Source organism: Melozone crissalis, unplaced genomic scaffold (genome assembly GCF_028551555.1).
Source record: "Melozone crissalis strain CALT ecotype California unplaced genomic scaffold, PUWL_Pcris_2 ptg000013l_1, whole genome shotgun sequence".
Taxonomy (NCBI): domain Eukaryota; kingdom Metazoa; phylum Chordata; class Aves; order Passeriformes; family Passerellidae; genus Melozone; species Melozone crissalis.
The window spans coordinates 36,233,726-36,259,890 of record NW_026535791.1 but is presented as its reverse complement, the minus strand read 5'-3'; the positions used below and the strand labels follow the sequence as shown (position 1 = coordinate 36,259,890).

At 38.0% G+C, this 26,165-nt stretch overlaps 1 protein-coding gene across 1 annotated transcript in view; it reads right to left on the bottom strand.

Annotated features, from left to right (window-relative positions):
- Positions 1–26,165, bottom strand: part of UBAC2 (UBA domain containing 2) — an 88,060-nt gene that overhangs the window by 7,264 nt on the left and 54,631 nt on the right. Inside the window, exons 5-7 of the mRNA XM_054272107.1 lie at positions 23,009–23,132; positions 21,067–21,114; positions 10,281–10,526 (exon numbers count right to left, since the gene is read on the bottom strand). Coding sequence (XP_054128082.1) covers positions 10,281–10,526; positions 21,067–21,114; positions 23,009–23,132 — 418 coding nt within the window. The remainder of the gene's footprint in view (positions 1–10,280; positions 10,527–21,066; positions 21,115–23,008; positions 23,133–26,165) is intronic.

Here is a 26,165-nt window from a genome sequence, read left to right as displayed (position 1 = left end):
TGGTTTTACACTGTGCCACCAGACTTACTTGTGAGAAGTCAAGAAGATTTCACATGAAGATATCCAGTCTGATTAATTTATGTAAGTGATGCTTCTAAACCATCTGAGACTCCCTCCTGGGAAATCAGCAAACCGTATTTAAGCATTTCACGCCACACTTGACCCTCAGCACCAACACCCAACAGCACCGGGGAGCTCACACCAATCTTCCCACTCTCCACAGAAGCTTTGTCTCAGGTAACAGAGCTCTCTGGAGTGGTCCAGAACACTAAGTAGTGGAGATGCTCCAGGGTCAACTATGGAAGCTCCTTTCCTGAGCATCATTTTCAGTGATAACACTTTCAGTGTGCCAGTCTAATCCATTTAGTGAAATCCAGGCAGTTCTTCTGTGATTCCAGTTAGCAGTTTGTTATAAAAAGAATTAAGTTCAACTCTACATGGTTTGGGGGCTGAGACTTAACATGACCCAGGACTAGGTCAGGAGGATGCTCTAAGCCTCTTACATCCAGAGCTAGATCCTACAACTGATAGACTTAGGATATCTTGCACTGAGATTATCTTAGGCAATATTTTTCTTGGTCCTGATCTTTGGTGTTGGGGAGCAGCCAGTGCAGGTGTTCCGCTAGAGAATGTGGAGCACTGAAAAATTCTAGACCATGATTCATAAAAATGCTGTGCACAATTTGGTGCCTGGGCCCTTATCTCTGTTCCCAGCTTAGTCTTTGACATGTCATCAGGAGAAAGATTTGACAAAAGCACTGCTTCATTAATTATTTGACTAGAAGGGTGACAAGACAAACCTAAGAAAGGTCTGTAAGACTTTCTTCCCCCTTTAATCCAATGCTGTAATTTTTTAGAAAAAGTCAGAAGTCTCCTCTTGTTTAGCAGCACAGACTGGGTGAATCAGTTGATTTTAACTTCTTTGTTACTGCCTGATAGGAGACAAACATACCAAGGAAGTAATTTTACTGGTCTCTAATAAATCACTATTGGAAATGGATTAGGAGAACGCTGGTGATGTTGGAACTTCTGTTACAGGACGACAACAAACTCATCACAAGTTTAGATGACCAAAGAATGAGATTTACAAATGGAGTGAACTAAAGAAATGGGGAAAACAGCAGCTCTTCATTACAGAGAAGGTTTTAAGGAAATGCCATATTGATGATTTACTCCTGGACAGCTGCCAAGCCTTTACGTACAGAAGCTGTGTCTTCTGAAGTCACATCCTTGATTCTGTTTTTCTTTTTTAAAATTTGGGTTGTTGTTTTTTTCTTTTAATGGTGCCTGGGACAATTCTGTTTACAGGAAAGAAGCATCCTCCTTTCCTGCAGAATAAGGAAGAAATATCTAGAACTAGCAAATGTCTCTGATTGTACAGCCTGCTGAAACCTGGCTATGCCACTTCTTTTCAGATAATCTCCTTCTTCTCTGTTTTGAAAAACAGGTCAACCTGTTTCCCATATACACACCTGCCATGGCATATTTTGTAAAAAAACTTCTTATCCAAAGCTTCACAAATTAAAGTGTTGAATTATGGACAATTAACAAATATCCAGTTATGTAGCCTTCAGATATGCACATATTTTAATTACATTAATTTCAAAAGAAATTAAAGGCCTTTTAAAAATCCTCTTGAAAGTGATGCACGTGGTTAAGATATTTTGATAATGTTATCTCCTGTAGATGGTTAATGCCAACTTGCCATCTCCTTGCACAAACAGGAAGAACCTCCTGATAGGTCACGTTCACCTTTTCTTAACATAATAACCACAGTGAGAAAAAAGAAAAAGGAAATTGCTTTGCATTTCACCTTTTAAAGTTACATTTGTAAAATATTCCACTCTGTATAGAAGTCTTTACTTGATAAAGACATAAATACCATCTTATTTTTTTTTTTCATATAAAGCTTCATAACAAAATTTACTGAAAATAAGAAACACTGACTTGCTTTTCTGGCATAAATTTTTCAACAATGTATTGACTCCAAAGTCCATATACTGATGATATAAATAAACAAACAAAAAAAAGCATAGCCTTGGATGACACGATATCTGCTGCCCTAAACATTGCATAAGAAAGAAAAATGGTGAAATTTCCAGCACACTTACTCAAAGTCTAGCCTGTCTCTTTTTGTAACAATAAAACTCTTCTGTTTTTTGGTTGTTTGGGGAGAATTTTTTTGGTGTTTTGTTTTCCTCTTACTTTAATAACTTCCCTCTTTTAAAAGGAGGTAGAAACATAACAGCATTAATGTTGTAAGCGTTGTTTTTAATGACAGAAAGAATTTTTCACCAAGTAAAGCACCCCAGCAATTTCTAATGATATTCTAATTTCCTGAAAAGTTATTCTACAGACAAGTCTATTCAGCCAAAAGGCTCTGTCTCCAGCTCTTAGTTTCTGCATCCTGAACTTTGATGCCTGCATTGTCTCTGAGGAGCTCATATGTCACACAAGTTCAGAAATCCACATGTGGTCTTTTCTGAAGCCTGATCAGCTATTTCCTTTGAAATCTAGAAGGAACACCTTAATCTGGCTTCTGAAGCTGCCTGAGAGACAATGGAAGGGATTTCATGCACTGGCATAACACTGGGAGTGTCCAGTGTTCCAGCTACTGAAGGCAGGTCCACCAGCATGAGCATGGAGTCTGTACTTGAGGAAATAACTTTAGCTCTGTATTAGACATTTTGCACAAAACAGAGTCAGTTTTAATCCTTACCCCATGGCTCTTTGGATCTGGACTTGTGACACTGAACTGGTATTGAAGCATAATGATTAGATAATTCTTCACTTATCTCCTATGCAAAAACCCTTTCAAAGAGTAATAAGGAATAAGAAGAGATTGGAATCAAAGTGAGAAATCAGAGTTCTAAAATTGTTTTGATTTAACAAGCTGAGATAAACTCTTGGCACAAAGGAAACTCAAACCTAAATCCTCAAAAATACTACATAATCATACAAATACTACATAATGTAAATATACATCCCTTAGTATATAAAAGACTAGTCTGTAATGACATAGGGAAAAAAACATATCAGGATCCCATTCTGGGATGTGATGGTTCAAGTTCTGTCTTAGCTGCAAATAGGATTAGCTTCCATTTATTAACATCTCAAAGTCAATATTAAAGGTGTCCACACTTTGCACCTGTGGCACCTCTTAAGGTATCTGTCCTGATTTCAGCTGGGACAGAGTTCATTTCTTCTCAGCAGCTGGCAGTGCTGTGTTTTGGATTCAGTATAATGTTGGTAATACACTGATATCTGGGGGTTTGCTAAGCTGTATTTATCTTAATTCAAGGACTATTTTTTGTGTGTCTCATGCTCTGCCAGTGAGGAGGTACACAAAAAAAGGCTGGAAGGTTGCATAGCTGGGACAGCTGAACTGAGCAGGACAAAAGGACATTTCACACCATAGAATACCATGCCCAGGATATACAACCGTGTGAGTTAACCAAAAGGAAGGCTGATCCAGGTTAGGGAATGGGGTTTGGCCTCTGTCAGCCAGTGGTGAGCAATTGTATTGTGCATCACATATTTGTGGGTTTAAAAAAGTTATTATTATTTTTATTATTATTACTACTACTGTATTTTACTTTGTTTCAATTATTACACTGTTCTTATCTCAACCTAGTTTTGATTCTCCTCACCCCTCCACCAGGGTGGCAGGCAGAGGCGTGAGTGGCTGTGTGGTGCTTCATTGCTGGCTGGGCTTAGGCCACCACAGCAGCACGTTAAGGAACAAGGGTGGAACCAGCTCACAGTTGTTATGTGCAAGTATCAGAGTTCAAACCAGAAAACCCACATATTAAGGAGGACCATGTACTATCTGAAGCACAGGCTTCTTTTTCACTACATACTATGGAAAATGGAAGAAGAAATTAGCCATCTGGAAGAATAGCACTCTGGAAGAAGAAATTGGCCATCAAGTCTCTCTAAGTGCAGACTGGAAGGACAACAGAAGCAGACCTGGCATCCAGTAACTGACTGCCCCCAAACCAGATGCCTTATTTGCACCATGTTCATTAGAAATGAAGGGACAGGTACACCTAAAAAACCCCTGCCTCTGTAAACAGAACTTGATTCAACAACAGTGGAATAAATACTCTGGAAATGTATGGGGCAATTTGGTATCTCATAAGCTTTTTAAAGAAATTGTCTTTAGTTAAATTGCCAGAGGAAAGAAATATAGACCAATCACATAGGAGAATAAAAATATTCTATTTTCCAAACTATTTACTTGCTTTGAAATAAAACAGTGTTTTGCTTTATGAAATTGTCCAATCAATGCTTCTCTAGGGAAGCTGATTACAAATATTAAACCAAATTCAAAGGCTGTAGCTCAAAAGCTGAGTCAAAATGAAAGAGAATTTCATCATTCCAGTCCAAGAGAAAAAAGGATTGTTCAATATATGAGCAGGGTGCTACCAATGAGTAGGAAATAGAGAAACTCAATCCTGTGATTGTGACAGCTGGCTGTTAATGAGACACACTCAGCTTATTCTACTTGTACTAGGGTCTGCTGGCTCTATTTGTGTCAGCTTGTGGAATTGCCAACTTCCATAAACAAGACAGAAATCTGAAGTTTCTGTGGTAGTCTGTAGAGGAAATAGTCATGAATTGTTCATTACCGGGAAATTCAACAGGAAATTCAACATTTGTAATTTCACATCTAGAATCCATAAAAGAAATCACGCAGCAAAATAATCCAGAATGTCTAGACAGCAGTGGGTTATCAGCTGCTGCAAATACATTGCTGAAATGAAACTATTAAAAACCAGAGTTCAGGCATGCCAACATCAGCAGCATATGCAGTTTTTACACCCTATACATTCTTGATATAAATACAAGTTTATTTTCAACACAAAGAAAATAGTTTTAAACAACTACAGAGAATAACCAAGGCTTGAAAAATGCCAGAAGAGCATAAAAAAGCAAAGGATGAGTTTAAGACACACAGGTCTGAAGGAAAAGATATTGTTCTCTCTACAAAAATGGAAACTGTCTGTTATTTCAAAATGTGTCCACATGTGTACATTGGCATGCAGAGGAAGGGAAGAGTGATGGAATACTGAGTCTAAATTTAGCCACAGTGATTACTGCTGCAGCATACAAGCGTCATTCATGGGCTGAAATGAATCTCTAAATCACTCACTGCTTAACAGAATTCTTTAAAAATATGATGTCAAATCCTGTGCACACATTTCCCTGGAGTCTAGGCATAAAAGCTTTTTTATCCTATTGGTACCCTACATATCACTGTCTTTGGAGTTTATGCAAGTGTTGCTAAAGGCAGTTTCTATTAAAATATGTCACAAAATCCCAAAGAAGCCTTAGTACCACAGACTGATTGGAATGGAAACCAAATTAGAGAAAAGACTTGTGTGATACTTGGCTAAAAGTCTCACTCATTTATTCAGGTAAAGCAGTCTGGTAGTTTTCTTCCTGAAAATGATACACGCATTTGTGGAACAAAATGGAAAAGCTGCTTCCATCTGAGGTCTTGGCTGTGACAACAAGGGGTTTTGTGGACTTGGCAATGTATAAAGTTGCAGAAGGTCCTCATGGTTCAAAATATCTGTTGGACAGACTTCTTGCTGGTACTCAGACTTGTGAAGTGATTCAAGAAAACTTCATTGAAGTGCCACCTCAGTACCAGTAGAAAAGCTAAAAAATAAGCCGGGTCTAGCTCTTCACTTTGAAAAAGCAGAATTGGACTGTCTAGGAGTATATTCACTGGGGGATTTCCTTTCTACCCTCCTGAATGAAGATAACATTCCTGAGGAAGAATTCTTGAGCCAGGAAAACCTTTGCTCCATTAATCTGTCTTTTTCCAAGGTCGGGAGTTTATTCCTTAGATATAACCAGAAGGTAAATTACCAATTTAGACACACAGTCCTTAGTTGACAAAATCTGAAACTTGCAAATTGTTCAGGATATGAGGCTCCCCATAATAATGCAGATACTAAGAGTGCCTACCCACAGAACATCTCTCCTGTGTCCCAGGAGAAAGACATCTAATGAACGAACAATTAGAGGAAGTCCCTTTGTTATAAAAGTCTGGTCTTTGCAAGCAGCAGAATCTCATATATGATGAAGATGAGATATACATATGAGATACCATGTGGTATGAATCTAGGAGATTCTGCCCTCAGTGAAAATTAATGGCAACTGGAAGAGAAGAACAAGAATACAGGAGGGAAAAGACAGCATAAGCTTGAAGTGGCCAACAGGTTAGACAGAGAGGCAGTGAAATGAAGATTTTCATGTATGGCTCTAGGCTTGTTACAGTCTGGAGCAACCTGGTGAAGCCCTTCCCTGATATAAGGTACTTAAGAGAATTAAAGAAGGCAGCAATATGATGTCCTTAACATGCTCAGCAAAAATGCTCTGCAGATCCAAAACCCATTCTTTCAAGACGAAGGGACTGAGGCTGATACACCGCCCATCCTGAATGGGCACAGCAAGGAGTGCTCCAAGGGGTTGTACTTAATGCCAACACAAGGTGCTCCCCACCTTTTTGCAACCTTCCACCACCTCCCTATAACAGTCTGTAGTGACATCAGAGTAGCCAATATCACCTAGGCACAATCTTCCCTATCTGTTCACAGTTTGGTTCTCTGCCAGCCTCCCTCCACATTCTCAATGGGAAGTGAAAGTCAAGTTTATGCCCTGATACTCACACTGGTGCACAGATGCTGCAGTTGCTTCCCTTTTCCCACCAGTGTTTTATTTGGGTTACAATAAAGATAAACTTTAGAAAAATGCTGAGAAATAAAAGAGACCTAGAAATAGAAACATCAGGAGAGGAAGACCAACTTTTATCAATATTACAGCAGCAAAAGGATAAAATAGCAAATGATTACTGGTGGTCAGACATGACAGGAGAGAACTTCTCCAAAGTGAAGAAGCATTTTATATAGGAGCAAATACAAAGTATGGGAAACAAGAGAGATGAAGGAGAAGAGGTAACAAAATTTAGGAGGAAAATGGCACAGTGGGGAATGAAAATGTGACAGTGATATGAAGGGGAACAGAAGATCAGATAATGGGAAAAAAAGAAAAACAGGACAAACTATTTACAAAGTAGGATAGACAAAAGAGTGTGAAAGAAAATAACTACAAAAGCAAAGTTTAAAAAGCAGCAAAAAAATTGCAAGCTGGTATTTTCAGTAAATGAATACATATGGCACACATTTTATTCTACTGCCTTTAAAGGTGAATGCTGGTGATGCTATGTAATTCATTTGGGGCAAGATTGTAATTTCTCAGCAATATCCACAGAAGCAAATAAAGAACACAGTAAGATCTAGAAAGTTTTCTAGATGAACACTACCATGTGTTTAAGGGCTGTATCCACAGCAACTAGAAACAAACACAAAACCAGTCACCATTTAACCACACTCCCCTGAGAAACTATCAACATAACAGCTTCTAGCAACATATGCAGACACAGTGCCCGCTGAATTTTTAAGAGCTAAAATGAGGTACATCGAGTAATGAACTTGGTGGGTTTACTTTCAAATTCTACCACACACTCAATCCACTCATTGAATTCAAGGGTGTTTGACAACCCAGCACTCACACACACAGTTCCATGCTTCAGGTTCCTCTAGACCAGAAGAGTTCAGCTAGAAAAAGACTGGGAATGGTAAAGCTCAAAGAATTGCCAGCAAAGAAATTCTGGGGTGATTGTGCCTTCCTTTTTCTTTTTTGTAGAAAGCATTCAAAGTGAATTTTGCTTTGGATAGAAGTGTTTAATGAACAGCAGGGGGAAAAAAAGATAAAATTATTTACATCTCAGTATCATAGAGGTATACTATAAACAACTTTTGAGAAAGGCTTTTCCCCCCATTTTCTTCCCCCCCCCCCTTTTTTTTTTATTTAAACTTTTTAATGTTGGTTTGCATAACCTGTCAGGCTCATGTTCTTCAGAATTTCTTATGAAGACTCAAATAGTAAACTTACTTATAAATAGATGCTTATAAAAAGTATCTATTTAAGAGAAGAGCCTCCCTTATGAGAGTCTGCCAAAAGTGCCCAGACAATGGAGCCCCATTAGAAGCACTGATGTTCTCCATCTACAATGCTACCAACATCCAAGGAAACTGCATTGTCTCATTTCTCAAATAGATGAACTGAAGGGTAAAGAAGTGGGAGGAATGAGCAGAGCACCTTCCCAAGGGGCAGTTGAACAAAATTCTTGCACTATGGCATAGAGAAGAAAGTTAAAGTTCATTTCCCTCACCAAGCAAAGCAGAAAGTGTGAGAGAAAATGTTAATTTATCTCACCTATGGCTCACTACCTACAGACAGCATATTGGGACAACAGAAATCCACACAACATTTATCCAGAATATAATTAAAAGCCTGTTTTGATGACTGACATATACTTCACAGCTTTCATTATTTTCAATTTCACAAAAAAACTATCTAAGAAACTGAGCTGAATTCTTTATAGCTTCACTCCCACAGGTAAAATTACCATCTAAATTCTTTTCATCTCTAGCATGATCTCTTCCACTCCACTGTCTTTAAATTACACCTTGCCAAATTTCTAAAGGCAAAAGAATTGCCCAAGTACACCAATCCAGAAGATGGTTTTCAACTTTTCAAATATTATTTTGAGATGAAAATAGTCTGTTTTTCATTATTACCACTGCACAGCAACATTTGTGAGTGATGCTTTTTCCGATTTAGCTGATGACCAGTAAATTCTGTGAATGAGTCATTAAAAAACACCAGGTGGGTCAAAAGCTTTCATGACACACCTTTTCTGCAGAGCCTCTATGGAACATTCATACATTGATCCTATGGCCTATGGATATGATGGCCTATGGATATGATCACGGGTTTCACAGATTAGCACTACCAGTTAAATAAAGGCTGTGCTCAAGTTAAAGGCTAAACATGAAGGTAACTTGAAAGTGTTTCAGCAACTTGTAAAGGGAAGCATCTTACTGATGTTCAAACAGTGTTCCTGCATTTTAGTCAAACCCCTCCACCTTTTTAAAGAATTCTATTTGAAGTCAAACATGAAAAGACATTTTTCCACTTTCATTGTTCATAGCCTAGGGAAAAGACAAGATGAGAAGAAAATGTTATCAACAGTTCTTTTATCATTTACCGTTCTCAACTTATTTACCACTTTTTGTAATTAAAGAGATATTAGAAAGACTGTCCTTCATAACTGGAAGTGGCTTCTTTCTCACATCTGAAGAAACCCGGCTGCACTCCTCACAGCTGCTTGTAGTCCAACATACAGTTTCAATTCATTTTCTATTACAAAGGCAACGTTCAAGAATTGAGTAATTTCTAGTTCAGTTCTTATGTTAAAACTGATCAGCGTTCTAATAGGAATGGAGAAAAATAGATTAGAAGTTTCTGCTTGAGGAATAATTTCATCATATTGAAATGTTAAGGAAATAAGAAAACCAGAATAATGTTATCAGGGACTAGAAACAAAGATTCATACTCCAGCTGCAGGCCAAAGCTTTATGCCATCACACCTCTAATTCTGGGAATGCATTAAGGGTAACACAGCTATATCTGTTTGCACTGCACTACCCCCAACACAAAAAGAACTTGTGTATCAGTATACAACTGTGTTTCAGGCAAAGAAAACTCAGTGAAGACAGAGAACGTATCTAAGATACAGGAATTGAGACACCACCTGCCTTGTTTTGCTGCCCTACAACACAAAGACTGAGAATATCTGTATTTGTTAGTTTGTATAAAACAGAGAAAATAAAAAGACTCTGCTATTCTGTTCAATAAGGAAATAAACCAAGAGGATTAAACATGGCAAAAAGAAAGTCACTTGTGGTTTACCTCTGTAACTTAGAGATTTTAATTTCTGCCCTTAAGAAACAACCTATACACCTACAAACAAAGGAATTTCATAGAAAATTTTCAGCCTCTCTGAAAAGGCTGCTGACCAGACAGATACTCAAAAGAGTAAGGAGCATTTTGACTTTCTAACTTTACACAATGGCTTTCACTAAAGACACCAAGAAGCAATCACTTTACCTTTCAGCCTCACTTTTTGTGACAGAATGCCAGGAGTACTGATATCCCCACAAGATTGTCTGACATCCTGCTCCCATCTTGTGAAGCAGTTTTAACATACAAAGCTATACAAACCACTTAAATGGCTATCAGCAGTACAACAGTGTATGAAAGACTGATGGAGAAAAATTTAAAAATAATTTTAAGAAACAGGAACAATGCAAAATCTTTGAACCAAAAAGATATAATCCTTAAAGAATGCATAGCAATACCTGCTGCTGTCTCTGCCGCCTCATTTGGGCAACCTGAGACATCATGATTTGACGATCCAGTAACTCCATTCTCTGCTGCCTCTGGATGTCAACTGTGGCTCCCATTCCCACTCGAACTTCATTCGTTGGCTCCGCAGATGAGAAGACTGGTTCAAGAGTCCAAGAAAATATCTTTGCTACCCATCTGGGTACACAAAGAATTCGATGAACTTTTAACATACTGCTATTGTAGCACATCCCAGAAATCTAAAATAAAAAAAAAAATGTTAAAAAAACCCTGAAAACCAAAAAACGTAAGTACACCACATTTACTTTGAATTTGGCTGCAGGTAACAGTCGGTCTTTCTGGTTTTTTAAGCACTTTTACTGTATTTACTCACAGTTCTCAGTCAAGAATCAGAGAACAAACAGGGGATTTCTTTACTTCCCTACAACTACAAATTGCTTTTTTAAATCTGTGTGGTGCATTGCCTGTGACTCATAAAGGTTCAAGGGTTTTTTTGTTTGTTTTGGAATTTGAGCCCAAGCCAAATGACCCTTTCTAAAACTGGTCAAAATGAAAATAAAATTTTAATTTCTAGTAAAAGAGCTGGTCAGGGTATGCTGCATGCTGACCTGAGAAGATTAAGACAGCTCTTGAAAATGTTGAAGCACTCTACACACCCCTTCAAAAAAAAACCACCAAACACCTTTAAGGCTTCTGTCCCCACCACCTGAATCTCTCCTTCTAGTAAAAATAAAAGCAAACCAGTGGAACTGAAGTTAAATCTAAGACTATGCACACACTCATTCCAAAAGAAGCCCAGCTGCCTTACAGGAGGGAAAAAAAAAATTAAAAACCAATTCATTAAAAACTGTGATACTGAAAAAGCCAGTTTTCGTGAGGCCCTTCTCCTGTCTATAAGAAAAAAACCACACTCCCTGTGTTTGTGCCTGCCTTGGGGCTTGATTTCATTTCAGATTCTGCACAAGAAAGAGAAATTATGAGCCCCATAAATGGAATTACAGTCATCCCTCAGCCATTATTTTGAATGCCATTGTGAAGCCACAGCACTTGAGCCCAAAGCGGTCCCATCTGCATTCTGCGTTATGCCACATTTCAGCATTTGTGACTCTTTACTGTCTATTATGCCACAAGAATTATGCTGTCACAGCACAGTGAAATGAACAGGAAGAGATCTGAACCTCAACAAATCTGTGAACATACCCCAGCAATGAAATTATGCGAAAAGCAATGTAGAAACTCTGAATCTGATGTATTTATTTATTTATTTGGGATTTGTTGTGTTTCCCTGACATTTGTATAAAGATACTAAATGCACTGCTGATTATACGAAGGGACACAGTATAGGAAAAACCAACATTCCTTAGGAGTGGGGATATTTTTCAGATTATTAACAAGGTTATTGTTAAATATTCAATGAGGTAGCGAGACTTTTAGCAAAAACACATTCTGCTTTTGGAAACAATGATTTATGTTTTATACTACTTTCATTTTATGACTCACAGTTGGATGTACAGCCCAAGCTGCTGGTTGCTTGACAGCCCAAGCATAGGCTGTCATTTTAAAATGAGAAAGAACAGTTCTAAACTGGTCTTAACCTCTTCAGTCTTTCAGTCATGCTATGAGAAAGGAGGTAAATGCGATAAAGGCCATAATCACATCAGAGTGAAGGCTGCCTTTAATTAAATCTTCCTCTGTATTCAAAGGAAGATCCTAACTGGACAGGGCACTGTAACAGAAGCTTTTTCATGACCTCAGAGATCCTTTCCTCAGCTCTAGTGAAACTGTTCCAGATGACTGTAAACTCATGACTAAAACTGTGCACATCAACTGGAAACTAAGGCATAGCTATAATTGCCAAAAACAAAAGGAAGAAAATTCTTATCACTTCTGCAATTCACTTGGTTTTGGTATGTACTGCTTGAGGTGTCTGCCTAGCAAGAAGGTCCCCCAGAAGCAAACCCCCTGATCCTGAGGGAGTTAGGTAGACAGGCCCCTCAGTCAAGAAAACCTAGATTGCACAGTAACTGAAAAAGCAGTTCTGGGGGAGTGAGAATTACTGAACCAGACTGCAAATATTACATACACATTTAATCTCATTGTTTTCGTCAATGCGAAATGCACAAGCAGCACTAGAACACAGAAATTATCTCCCTTCCTCCCACCTTGTTAGGTGTAGGTACAGGTAGTATCATTAGGCTATGGAGCCAGGACTCCTCTTTCGTTCCAGGGATTCTGCACCTGATTGTACAGGGGTTAACTAGGCAGGGAAAGAAATCCCACTCAAAATACTTCGTCCAACATCACACCAACATTCCTTCACTTCTTTCAAATGTCCCTCCTAGAACTCATCTCTGCTCTCTCTTACCACCTTTGAAAAGGTCTAATGTTTTCAAAAATCTTGAACGGGTTCAAAAAGTCACAAGAACAAAACAAAGCAAGTGGTGATAGGAAAATCTACATCTCCCTGAATATATGACAAATCTAGACACGTGTCTGAACATACTAACCACAAAGAGAATCATTATTTATCAAGTCAAGACAGAAAATAGAGCAATGAGACAACAGCAGCCTATCTTTGGTGTCAGTGCTTTGGAACTTGTTTGTCTCAGAAGGGAAGGCATACTGCAAGCCTCAATTAACAGCTGCATCAGTAAAATCATTCTTGTATTTTTCTTAGCGGAGATGGCTGGGGATAGACTCATTTAGGTTGGAAAAGAACTTTAAGATCATCAAGTCCAGTTGTTAGCCAGTACTGCCAAGTCCACCATGTCCTTAAGTGCCACATCTACTTGTCCTTTAAACAGCAATAGAGATTGTGACTCAACCTCCTTCTGCCCTGGGCAGCCTGTTCCAGTGCCTGATGAACCTTTTGGTGAGTAATTTTTCCTAATGTTCAATCTAAACCTTCCCTGGCACAACTTAAAGGACATTTCCACTTATCTTACTTGGAAAAAGAGATTGACCCTCACCTCATCACAATCTCCTTTTAGGTAGTTGTAGAGAGCAAGTCATTCCAGAGCACTTAATCAGGAGAAAAGGCTTCATAAGGCTAAAAGTTTATGGACATGCTAAAATGAAAAGCTATTATATGGAAGTATAAGATACTTTAAAATGTTGTGGTCAGTTATATCAAATTTTCAATAAGTTTCAATTAGTGAGGACAAGATAGCTATTTCCATATTTCCAATAAACCCAGAATGGAGACATTTGTAGTTAAAAAAAGTCTCGTGATTCAGTCTGGCTCAGTGTCATACTCTCATCTTAATGTCAAGTATTTCCAAAGAACTTCCTCTATAGCTGGTTCATATGCAGAACTTGATAGATATAATTTTAAAAATCATAAGCTTTGACTAAGTAAAAAGCAACTTTTTACACTGTTTTTGTTACTGACATTGAGTGAATTTTTAATGTTTAATAACATAAAGCAACATTGTTTATTCAATGAAGATAAAATAACCTCATTATCTTCCAACTTCAGCACTGTACATCAGATTAAAGGGCTACTTCCCCCAAACAGAGGAGCTTCCACTGTATTTTAGCCGCCAAAAGTCACCACAAAAAAACGTTGTGGTTATGTTCACACTGTTAAAATGGAGAATTTGTGGCTAGCAACATAAGGTGCATCTTAATTTCTGTTAGTCACAACATCTTCCACCATATTGTATGTGGTACAGTGCTAAGAAGAGGAAATGGAGGATGCTGGAAATTCTCTGGCACACTGCAGAATAAGTGTGTGCTTAGATATTTTCAGTTTCTTAATGCTGTGACTTACTACTGATTCTTCACATGAAGTTTCCTAACCTTGTCCTGCCCCCATACAAAGCCTGACTTCCCCTCCCCTTCCCTCAAGTCCTTCCAAAGTTGTACATTTTTGAGAAAAAGGAAGTAGCTGTAGTTTCTCTGCAATTAGGTAAATCAAACATAGAAGCTCTCCAGTATTTTAAATTGCAAAGATACATATGCTCCACAAGTAGCTGGAATAGTATTTAAAATTTAAATATTTAAATTCACTGTACTTGATTAATACCAAAAAAGGAAATCAAACAGAAAAAAAGTAGACAGACTGGTGTAGACAATTATGTTGAAAATTATTTTAACTAATAGAACATGACATCAAATACTCGATTATTTTGTTTGGAAAAATGTAAATACATTCATCATATGTACTCAAGACTTTGCTATTTTCAGATACAACAAATGAAAAGCAAATAGTTTTCTTAAGGTGAAGTGACATTTTTATATCTATTTTATCTGCTTAATCCTTAGTATGTTCTGAATTCTAAAAATTAGACTCAAAAGATGGGTTGAAATTTGTGTCAGGATTCTGTATTTATCTTCATTAGAGAAAGCATTTATCAAACCAAGAGGGATTGTGTGAAAACCACCCAAGAAACAAAACTACCCAACAAATAAACCACACTACACATGTATTTTCAACTTCTGTTACAATTCTAACAGATTATTTGGTTTGGGTTTCCTTTTTGGAAATTGTTGCAAATACTATAAACAGCCTTTTGTAAAAGTTACCCTGAAAGAAAAATAAGATTATAGAGATACTAAAATATTTCTCTTCAATTTTGTTTCCCGTTGATTTGGCTCATAAATTTTCCAGATACCTTGAAACATTTTTTCAGAGTTCATCAGTGCTTAATTGGTCAGATGGAATCATTATCAGCTAAAAAACATTGTGTGTGTGCAAGCATGACTGTACTGCCATTTCAGCACAGTACAGCTACTCTTAACTAGTGCTGGTGTCCTAAGCATAGGTTCCCTTGGTCTCTGCCAACATTCTGTAGGTGATGATTAACACATTGTTAACCAAATCTCTTTAATTACAAGATCAGGATTTGATTAATCTGACCCAACATAGATATCTGTAATTTAAAAGCCTACTTAACAAGCTGCTTATTTAAAGTTGGTGTCATAGTCACCAGAGAGAAATGGGCACTCTTAGGATGTAACTCATCCTTTGGCAGATGTCTCCAAAGTACACACACAGCTGAATTACTCTCATGGATTCCCTCTCTGAAAAAGGGCAACACTGCTGCCAAAAAAAGCAAATACTGATAGAACAATCTAATTCCTAAAAAAACAGTTGGTATAGCTGATCAAACAGACCATAATTTGGACACAGAAACTCTTCCTCAGATCTAAGAGAAATTTAGAAGTGAAATACAAACTGAAAACCAATATCCCTTTTTCTACAGAAGCCACAGATATTACAGATAAAGTGCCTTATGACATGTTATTACCTTTTCCTGTCCTTTCTCACTACTTTCTCCTTCTTCCAGAGCTGGAAATATCTGCATTTCCCTCCTCCCCAGACAATTACAACCTCATTTCCAAACCAACATCCCCCGTATTCCAGATGAATCAACTCCTTTTTTACACAGATGCATTAAGTGATGCAGGAGTAAGTGCTGGTAGCTTAGTCAGCTGTCACATGTTCACACCTTGACGTGGGCAGGGTGTCACAGCTCCCACCACAGGGAGCATTAGGTCAGTAAAGTCAGTGGAATGTAGTGGCACTCAGATAAAGTCACTTACAGTCACTCAGCTGAACACTGAGCACCGTCCACACAGAAATACTGCACGATAGTTTTGGGCAGGATTCAGCACATGTGTTAATGTACATGGACTTGCTGGAGCAAGTCCAGTGCAGGGCCACAGGGATGATCAAAGGACTGGGAGCATTTTTCCCATGAGGAGAGGCTGAGAGAAGTGGGGCTGTTTGGCCTGGAGAAGAGAAGGCCCAGGTGATTTTACCAAAGTAAAAAAATGCCTGAAGGGAAATGAAGAGGACAAAACCAGGCTTTTCTCAGTGGTTCCCAGCAACAGGAAAAGAGGAAATGGGCACAAACTGAAATATGGGAGGCTCCCTCTGAGGATCAGGAAACACTTTTTCACTGTGAGATTGACTGAACACCAGCAGAGGTTGCCCAGGGTGGTGATAGAGTCTGCATCCTTGGAGATACTCAAAAGCCATCAGAACACGGTCCTGGGGCAAGCTGCTCTGGGTGGCCCTGCCTGAGCAGGGAGGCTGGACCAGGTGCTACCATCAAGTGATTCTGTGAACTGAGTACCTGCTCTTTGGGAGGTAGTTCTATCAGGAAAGGGGAATCACATCCATTACACACAAAACACATGGTTTTACTTAGGTAAGTACTTAAGCATGGGCAGAATTTTTAGTATGCGAGCAGTCTCACTGATATTAGCAACACTACTGATATTTATACTGTAATACCAATGTCAGATATTCAGAAATTAACTAGATCAAACATTTAGCAAACATTTACCTGAATCCACTTACAAGCACAGTTACAAAGTGTTCAAAAATCATACTTTGACTAAAGTCCTACATGAGACTGAATGTGGATGACTGAAGGATACCCAGACTAACTGGAGGATGAAGGACAATGAACAGCAGGACACAAATGTGGAGGTAACTGCATACATTAACAGACTCTGACCAAAGATTCTCTTTGAGAAAGCACATATTTAATGTGAATTTTAAGTATGTAGAAGGGATGATATTTTAAACATGAACACTATACTGTGAGGTAATACAAATGCAAATACAAAATGTTTTAAAACAACAAAGAATTCAGGATGCATTCTTCAAAATCACTCAAGAAAGGTGTGAGAGAGGAAGAAAAACAACAAGAAAATCAATTATTCCTGATCAGCTGATCAGATCTGATCTGATCAGATATTAGCTACATAACAGTATTTTTAAGACAGGAACTAAAACAATTAAAGACTGGTTTAATTATTTTGCTCTCCCAGCTGAATCACTTTTTATCCTATATGAGTCCAATTATAAAGGACTTGAATTCACTATACAAACACTCCTCAGCTGGATGAACAACTAACAGCAATGATGGATAAAATTCTTAACAAACAGAACTCAAAAGTACTACTGAATTACACTTGAGAGCATTAAACAGTATCTGTAGTCTATGTAAAACTAAGTTAGCCACTTCAAAATTATGAATAATAACTAATGTACTCAAAAAAACAGAACTGAAATTAAAATCATGCACTCAACACTGTCTGAACTTTCCATCTTAACCTTAAGCTGTTAAAGTATAAGCTCTAAATTACAGATTCTCTACATTTTCCAATATCTAAATATAAAAAGCACAACTTTCCATACATTCTGAGAAAAGTAAATCCCAGCATAGTAACAATGCAGAAAACTGTTGCATTCTGCTTAGTGAAATCTCCAAGTCAAGCAGGGTTTTAGAAACTTCTCAATTTCAGTTTCCTAAGGTTTGAACTGAACTCTACATAAATTCAAGGCAGCTCACAGGAGACTTGGTGGGTTCCAAATTTTAAACTTTATGCAGTGCAAGTCATCTTGCAAACAAATAAAAAACTAACATGAGGTAAGAAGAAAGGCTAGAACACTAAAATCACAGAAAGGGCCTGAAAGATACATTCCCCCTATCAAATATAGCCCTAAGCTACTCAGAAAAACCCATGGCCTGTGATCTGTCTGATGACATTATCCTAGAAAGTGGAGGGAACTGCATGCCTTCATGGGACATGTCTTCTGCTGGTCACCAACCTGAGATGACTTCTTTAAGCAGATGAGCTCAAGCTATGAATAAGCCTTGACACACTTCTCAAATTTCAATTTCTACAAAAGTATGGCAGGGAAAAATGTAAAGTGGGAATCCAAAAGATTTTAAAGGGGTGGGAAAAAAAGGGAGAGAAGATGTCTACATCCAGTGAAACATGAATACCACTTCTTAAGGTGTTTTGACTATTTTAAAGAAAAAAAATAGTGAAGAAAGTGTTTCAAGCCTTCACTTAACTTAGCGCTATGTACGACATGGAGGCACTTCTGTAAACAACTACTGAAAGAATTTTGGGCATCTCTAGTATGTTTCCTAATTTTATGGCACAAACCCCAAAAAACTCTTATCACAAGAAACAAATTTTGTCTGTATGCACCAGGCATCATATATTCCTGGCAAAATAAATCACAAGAAATTAAATTAGTCCTATCAATCATAAGATGATTACAGATTACTGATGACATCAGATTTGTGAATTTCTTTACAGTCTACTTCATAAATTCTATCTTCCTTATACATAAGCATAATGTATTTAAACAGCATGTTTTATACAACATACCAGCAACTGACATACCAAAAGTACAATAATTGATTGTCCAGTTTCATGTGGACAGTAAAGAAACTGCCTTTAAGACCGTAATCCTGTGCTGGTTTAAAATTGGATCTAGCAAAATATACCTTATCACAAAGACAGACAGAGCAGACTTTGTATTCCAATAACAAATCATGAGCTGTAATTTCTGCACCTGAGAAAAATTCATCATCAAAACCACAAATTGTGAAATATTCCATATCACCAGGCATATTACATCAATGCCCACCTGCCCACACAGACTCATACATGCATATCTGTAATGATGGCATCACTCAAAACCACTGAAAACAAGAACTCAAGGCAGTAGAGTTCCCAGTACCTCTATACCCTGCCTAGAATTCACAAGGAGGTCTCATGACACTTGCAAGGATGTAACTAGAAAGTCAGATCCCATTTAGTCATGTTCAAATATAGACTGTGAGAATTTAAATAAACTTAAACCAGGAACACTCTGAAGACAAAGTGGAAACTGATAACAACTCAAATATTGTGCTGGCACCATCCATTTTAATATTCCACATAAGCAGAAGTGTAACAAAAGCTAAATGACAAAACAGCATCATAATGCACTCAATATGAGTGCCTAAGTGATCTTCAGTGCTTAAAATACAGTGAAGTGTCTACCAGGCAATGAACCAGTGACTAAATATTACACCTATCTGACTTGGTGCTCATGCCTTTACTCATCCTTTCTGTACAAATACCTGAAAATTTGAGTCCACAAAGACTAAGGCAGTAAGCTAGAAAAATGCTAAGACTTATAAGAATTACATAACATAGGTTATCAGAATGACTTAACATTCATTTGACAATCTATTTCTGTAATTGTACATATACATGTGTTATCAACCAACTACACCTTTAGTACTAAAAGGTACCCTTATAGTGTTGCATATCCTTCCTCAGATTATCTAATATACCGTGAAACTTTATTCCTTTATCAAGTTTTCACAAAAGACACCAAATTGTAATTTCTAACAGAAGAGAAAAAGAGACTTCTTAATCACAGAAATGTGGCAGATATACTGTGCAAAAGAAATGGCTGAAAATCCTAACATGAATTTTTTTTCAAACTGCAGCACTTCTTATCAAGTCATGGACTGCAGAAAAAAATTGACACTGAAAACACATCATAATTGATGATGACTTAATTCATGCTGACTGAAGCAATATGAAACCTTGAAATGATTTTTTAGCCATCCTGTGACACAGAAGTAACTCAATTTAATCCTATGGGTTTACATCTAAGTAAAACATACTGTCAATCCTTAATTAAAAAAAGAGATAATTCATAAAAAAGATTACTAAGAAAGTTCAGCAAGTTTCATTATATAGAAAAATAAAACTTTATATTAAGAGGGAATGAAAAGAAGAACTGTATAATGTATAATGAAAAAAAAATGAGCTACTCTTTATATGTCTGTATAATCAAGTATACACAGAGCTTCTGTCATCAGGAAAGAGGGAGTTAAAATGCCTTTCCATTTCTTTCCTTTCCTTCCCTCTCTAATGAACACCTGTTAGAAAGGAAGGGCTATTAAAAGAGCCAGCAGAGTAACAGGAAGGGTAGTGTGTGTGGAGGAAGTCACAGATCCTTCAGTGGGCACAGAGGCTTGGGCTGATTTCCAGGGGAGATGTATTCTGATTTGTTAGTTGCACTGCTTTCATCGATATTTATAGCAAGATCAGATCATGAACAGACATCACTGCTGCTCTGTCACTCCTGTTATGAGTTATCCTAGAAACTCACAGTCAATGCAAATGGTAAGAGATCAAATCACTAAGTTGTAGCAGCATTTCCTTCTGAGCTCAACCCAAATTCAAATTAGTAGGTTCTATACAGCAAGGGCATGATTTGAGTTCTCCATCAACTTAATAATGAGTTCCCTTGGAAGTGGCGGCACTCCCACTGTTGAAAAAGGTTACAGTCCTTTGGGCCAAGAAATCAGCCTGAGCTCCTAATTTCTAAGTCTGTAAAATTTAAAAAGAAGCTTATCAGTATCTAACAATCTGAAAAATTTAGCACAATCTGTTCCAGCACTAAGCACTTTACCAACAACAGAGTCAGAAAGGAAAAAGATCACAGCTCCTTTATCTGACTGATGTGATGAACATGATTTTGTGCCCTTACTGCCACTGTCATTGTGAGAAACAGCTATATTATAGATTTCCTTGGAGAACAGCAAAGCATGAAAAACCTTCACAGCAAAGTTATTAAAACCTGAGTTTTGGAATCAAAGCTTGAGGCTTGCTGAAATCTGAAAAAACAAACCTCAACCTGGGGTACACATTTCTACCATTTCCTCAATGATCTCATTTGTAGTTGTGGGTGTACAACTATATCCATGGCAACAAAATTAATTTTATGCGGGGAGCAACGGCACCCTGAAAATATTAATCACCAATTTTGTTGTCTATCAGTTTGTCACCAGCTAGTCAGTGCTTCACATATTTAGAAATTAAAGAGGAAAACTTTCTGGTTAGCAACACTGAGTGTTACTTAGTAATTTCTGTTCTTTTTGAGCTCAAATACACTGTGCTGCTCACAGACATAACAGAGTGTTTTAAGTAACACATGATTTTTATAACAGTAAGACTTACCAATCCACTTAAGGCTAAAATCCAGATGTAGGAACCGGAGGTTAAGAGCTAGAAGACAAGAGCAGGGATTTAAATTTTTATTTTACAAAGTTCTTGCTATATGAACCGCTAAGTTGCAATATGATACAGGTTATGCACTCATCATGACAATGAGAGACGTCAGACTTTTACCTTTGTTAAAATTCAGTTTACCATTAAAAAAAAGAAGTATTCCATAAGGAGCAAGTGGAAAAAACACAGGGATCCAACAATTGTTCTCCTTCTAGAGAACAATACATTTTATTTTCATATAGCTTACTAAGTATAACAGGATGTCAGTTATAGGCTGCACAGAAAAACAGGTCTGAAAGACAGACTGAAGCAAAGGAAATGACTCAGCAGCAACAGGAGAAGAGTTCCAAGCAGGCAGGCACTCCAAGTGAAGCTCTCAGACATGCAGTCACAGACAAACTGAGCACCAGCATCAAAATTAAGGAAATAAAGTTCTTACCCAGTGACATATTTGCTGACATGAAACCACAGAAATAAGTTGGAGCACTTTTTTTTTTTTAAATCCTGATAAGTCAACATGGCAGCCCACTGTTTCTAGCAAAGTATGTGATTAATCACCTGGAGAAGGTTATTACCAACTGGAAAAATGGACTGAAAATGGTCACTAAAATGCTTCTGCGTGATGCTGACTGCACCATGAGAACACCTTCCCTCCAGAGTTCAGACTACGGAAACAGCGACTTGAGATAAGGGCAGAGTTTCCAAATGAGAAGAAGGCAAATGAGTCTCCCCTCAGGCTCTGGGTGATGGCAGCAAGTGTTCAGAGCTCAGCAGGGAGAGATCCCACAGAGATACAGGGCTCAGTGACAGCACTGATCCGAGCTGGACGTGCTGTGTGCACGGAAGCAAAAGGCAAAAGACCCGATGGAAAACAGCCCACACATCAGCATGGCTTTCCCAAAGACTGCAGTAATAGTGCAAGTGATGGGCTCACAAGAGAGGAAACAAGATTTCTGAGACCAAGAAAGTAAAGTGCTGGAGCAGAAAGTGAAGGAAACCAAAGTCTGAACAGGAAAGAGGATGAATAAAATGGTCATGTGGAGCACAAGTCAATATTCTGAAACTGACTACTTATTCTAAAATACTCTCTCCCACATTTCACATAGCTGTGGTGTATTCCCCATTGCACACACCAGAGCTATTTTTGAATCTCTAGAATATATAGAAGTGAGCCTAATTTCTCATAAATTTGCACACCTCATCATTCAGGTTGTGACACAAATGTCCATTCATTTCCAGGCTGCTGGGTCTTGGGGTTTTTAAATTGTTTTTTGAATAATTACTGGCTTTCTATACCAAGTTGCTATATTTTTCCAGTCATATTTCACAGAATACTACATGATGTTGCTGTGCTCTATGTTACACTATTCTAAGTTACCTGTCACATGGTAAGGCATGATATACAAGTAAAATTAATTTATATAAAAGTGAAATTCAGACAAAACCTTGATTATTTACTGACAGTCTTACCACAAAAAACCCTGTATTCTACAGCTTTGTTTGAACTCTTATAGACAAGGGAAAAATAAGCAAATTCAAGAATATAAGCAAATTAGAAAGGTAAAAGATAAAAATGCTTTAAGATCAGGTTCCATTTTAATCTCTTTTTGTCTAATTCATTTTACTGACCAAAAAAAAAAAAAAAACAAACCCCATGGAATTGTCTATTACATTTTCCCATGTAAGACAAGGTAAGAACAGATCACTTGCTCACCACTTCAGCATACTAGAAACACGTTTCTCTATGTTTTAGCTGATGGGATAGTTACTAGCTAAATGTATGCTGAATCATGCACGTGGAAGTATCAAAATTCACAGACAAACAGAAATACAAACTTACTAACAACATTATTAGCTTATTAAAAGATGAACAAGCAAGTACATACCATACCTGTAAACCCAGTATGTAGACCAGAGACTTGTTTGTGATAGAAAAGTGGCCCAATACTTGTGTCACCTGCACTCTTGGAATGGAGGAATAAAACGGAACAAACAGCGCAAACACAGGACCCAAGCTGCAAAAAGAAAGGTCCAGATGGTTATCAGAATGATACTAGCAACAGTAGTGTCAAACAATCAAAGGGAGTTGATTTTTGAGTACATAGTAATCAAAATGTTACACCACCTTGCAAACAAAGGTCTTCCTTGGGAATACACACTAGGTAACTTCTGGCATTCTAGGCAACAGATTCATTAGCAAATAAGAACGAGTGACAAAAAGTATTTTATTTCCCAATGTTTAGGACTGGAGGCAGAAGAGAAGGCAACATATTTCATCTAATAGCAGATTCTTCCCATAAAGCACAACACACAACAGTGTGAACAGCAGTAATGTCCTACATCAGAACAAAATATGATTCAAATGGACAAATGGCAAGGATTTTACTTTTCCAAAAAGGTTAAGGAAACCACTTCACTTATGAAGCTAAGCTCCTGGTATTTACCCAGACTTAATGTGTTAGAGGATTGCCAAAGACTACAGTACCTAAGATGGGAATAATGACAGTTTGATTTAACTTCCCTTTGCCAGTGACTTGCATGGCCCTACAAATAAACTCCCTTTAGGGTCCTCACCTTAATCACAACACAAGATGTTTTTTAAGTTTTAAACCATCACTGCAAGAATGACATAGAATCTAAGACTTCAAGCACTTTTTACAATGACCAGATGCCTAGACTGAGCTTGTGAACATGAGCTAGTGCATTTCATTCAGACACTCAATTTTGCATATAATCCTTTTTACACAAACAAAATACACCTGTATAAACAGACACAACACATTACTGAAATAAACTGAAATTACTGAAGTTCTAAGAGTCAAAATGCTATAAGAAAGCAACATACAAAAATTATTCTTCATCTGAAGTTATTCCATTGTACGCAATATTCACTGAAAAAATCAGGTTTTACAAGTGAAGATAGAAGAAAAACAAAGAAAAAATTTATTTTCTCTTCTAAGAAAAGTAATTTTAAATTATTTCTTTCTACTCTGACCAAATTAAGAGAATACCACAACTGTGGCATGCTTTTCAGGTTTTATTGATCCCGTGATAAACAGTGACTCAGAGATAGAGATTCACATGCAACAGTGCACTCAATCATAAGATAGGAAAGTACAAAAAGGAATTTCCCAAGACTGCAAGTGCATTTAAAAAAGAGATTAGAGAATGCTAAAAGGTTCCCTAAATGTTAGTACTTACCAATTATGTCAACAAAGACCACAGAAAGCACCACCCCAGCCCAGAGTAGCTATCAGCCAAATTCCAAGTCTAGTGTCTGACACTGCTCAGTACCCAACAACCTAGAGGAGCTGGAGGAAACTTAGTGATGGCCCTTTTCTGCTAAAACAGTAAGTTCATGGGCACTACAGAAGTATGCCCCTCAAGGAATCAGTGTTTGTTTTTTAGACAGAGCTCATATCTAATACAAATAGGTATTACCCAAATATCCATTCAGGTATCTTTTTCTTAAAATGTCAAAACTGGTGCCCTTCAAAATGCTGTGTGAAACTCATTTGGACAGGCAATTCCACTGTGTGAAAATTCATTCCAGTTAATTTTAAACTTTCACCCTCAACTTTCTTTATATGATTTTGTACTTTGAAAATTTCCCTTTATTTTCAGTTGTCTTTCAATAGTTAACTAATGCCTTTTTTTAGAATATCTATATGGGGATGCTGCTCTGTCAGCAGCTCTGTCAGACAAGTCATCCACAGAATAATACTAGAATGTGGCTGACACAGTAAAGTACAACAAAAGGATGGTCAAGGAAAATGTGGACCCAGTGGTGAAAAAAGGGACCTAGTGACAAAGGACAAGAAAAAAGCCAGGACATTCAATGTCTTTTTGGGTCAGTTTTCAATGGTTAGTTTTGCCTTCAGGCCTTGCAGGTCCCTGAGTGTCCTGTGGGACTGGAGCAAGACCTGCTGTGAAGGAAGACATTTTGGAGGCTCTCGAGCCCAGCTGATCATACAGGAGGCAAAAGGACCACATAGGCTGCACCCCAGGGCTCTCAGGGAGGTGGCCAATGCTACCTCACTGGAATATCATGGTGATTAGGACAGGTTCCTGACTGGGTAAGTGCAAATGTCACACCCATCTTCAAGGAGGGCAAGAAGAGGATCCTCACAGCTTTCTATCCCTGGGAAAGTTACAGAGCAAAGCTCCTAGGAGCCATTGCCAGCTACACGATGGACAAGATAGCTGCTAATATCCCATCTGGATTTACCAAGAGTGACTCTGGTGCTGTGGATAAGGAAGGGGAAGATGGCAAATGTTGTACACTCTGACTTCAGGATGGCCTTTGACTTGGTTTCTTCTTCAGCCCTTAAAGAAAAACAGGGAAGACATGCACTGCATAAGCAGATTAGAGGGAATCTGGCTGCACTGCTGGACTCAAAGGGTTCTGATCAGCAGCACCAACTTTAGGGGCAACCACTTACTAGCAGCTTCCCTCAGGGATCCATAGTGGGATAAACGCTATTTATTGTCTTTATTAAACAACCTGGATGATGGGACAGAGTGCACTCCCAACAAGCTGGTGAGTGAAATCAAACTGGAGGGAGCCGTCAATACTTTGGAGAGCAGGACCACATTCAGCTATTCCTTGTGAAAATGGGCTGACATTAGAAATGTTAGGGAGTTCAACAGAAGTAACTGTGGAGTCTCCATATGGGTTAGAACAACCTTGTGCAGTGGCATAGACTGGTTAGAAAACAGATTTGCAGATAAGGAGCTGGAGAATCCTTTGAGTGTTAGCCAGCCTTTGAGTGTCATTTTATCCTTGCAGAAAAGGTCAATCACATACAGGGCAGCATTATCAATGTGTTGTCATCAGGCCAAGAGAAGTAATTGCTCAGCACTTCTGAGCTTAAACCTAAATCACTGTGTCCACTTTTGGGCTTCATGCTTCAAGAAAGGTTTTCATATACTGGAGCAATTCCAGACAGGATAAAGATGGTCCAGTATTTTACCAGGCTGCCCAATCTCCATCCTCAGAGATACAGCCTGGACACACAGCCCAAAATAACCCATTTTTGTTGGACATG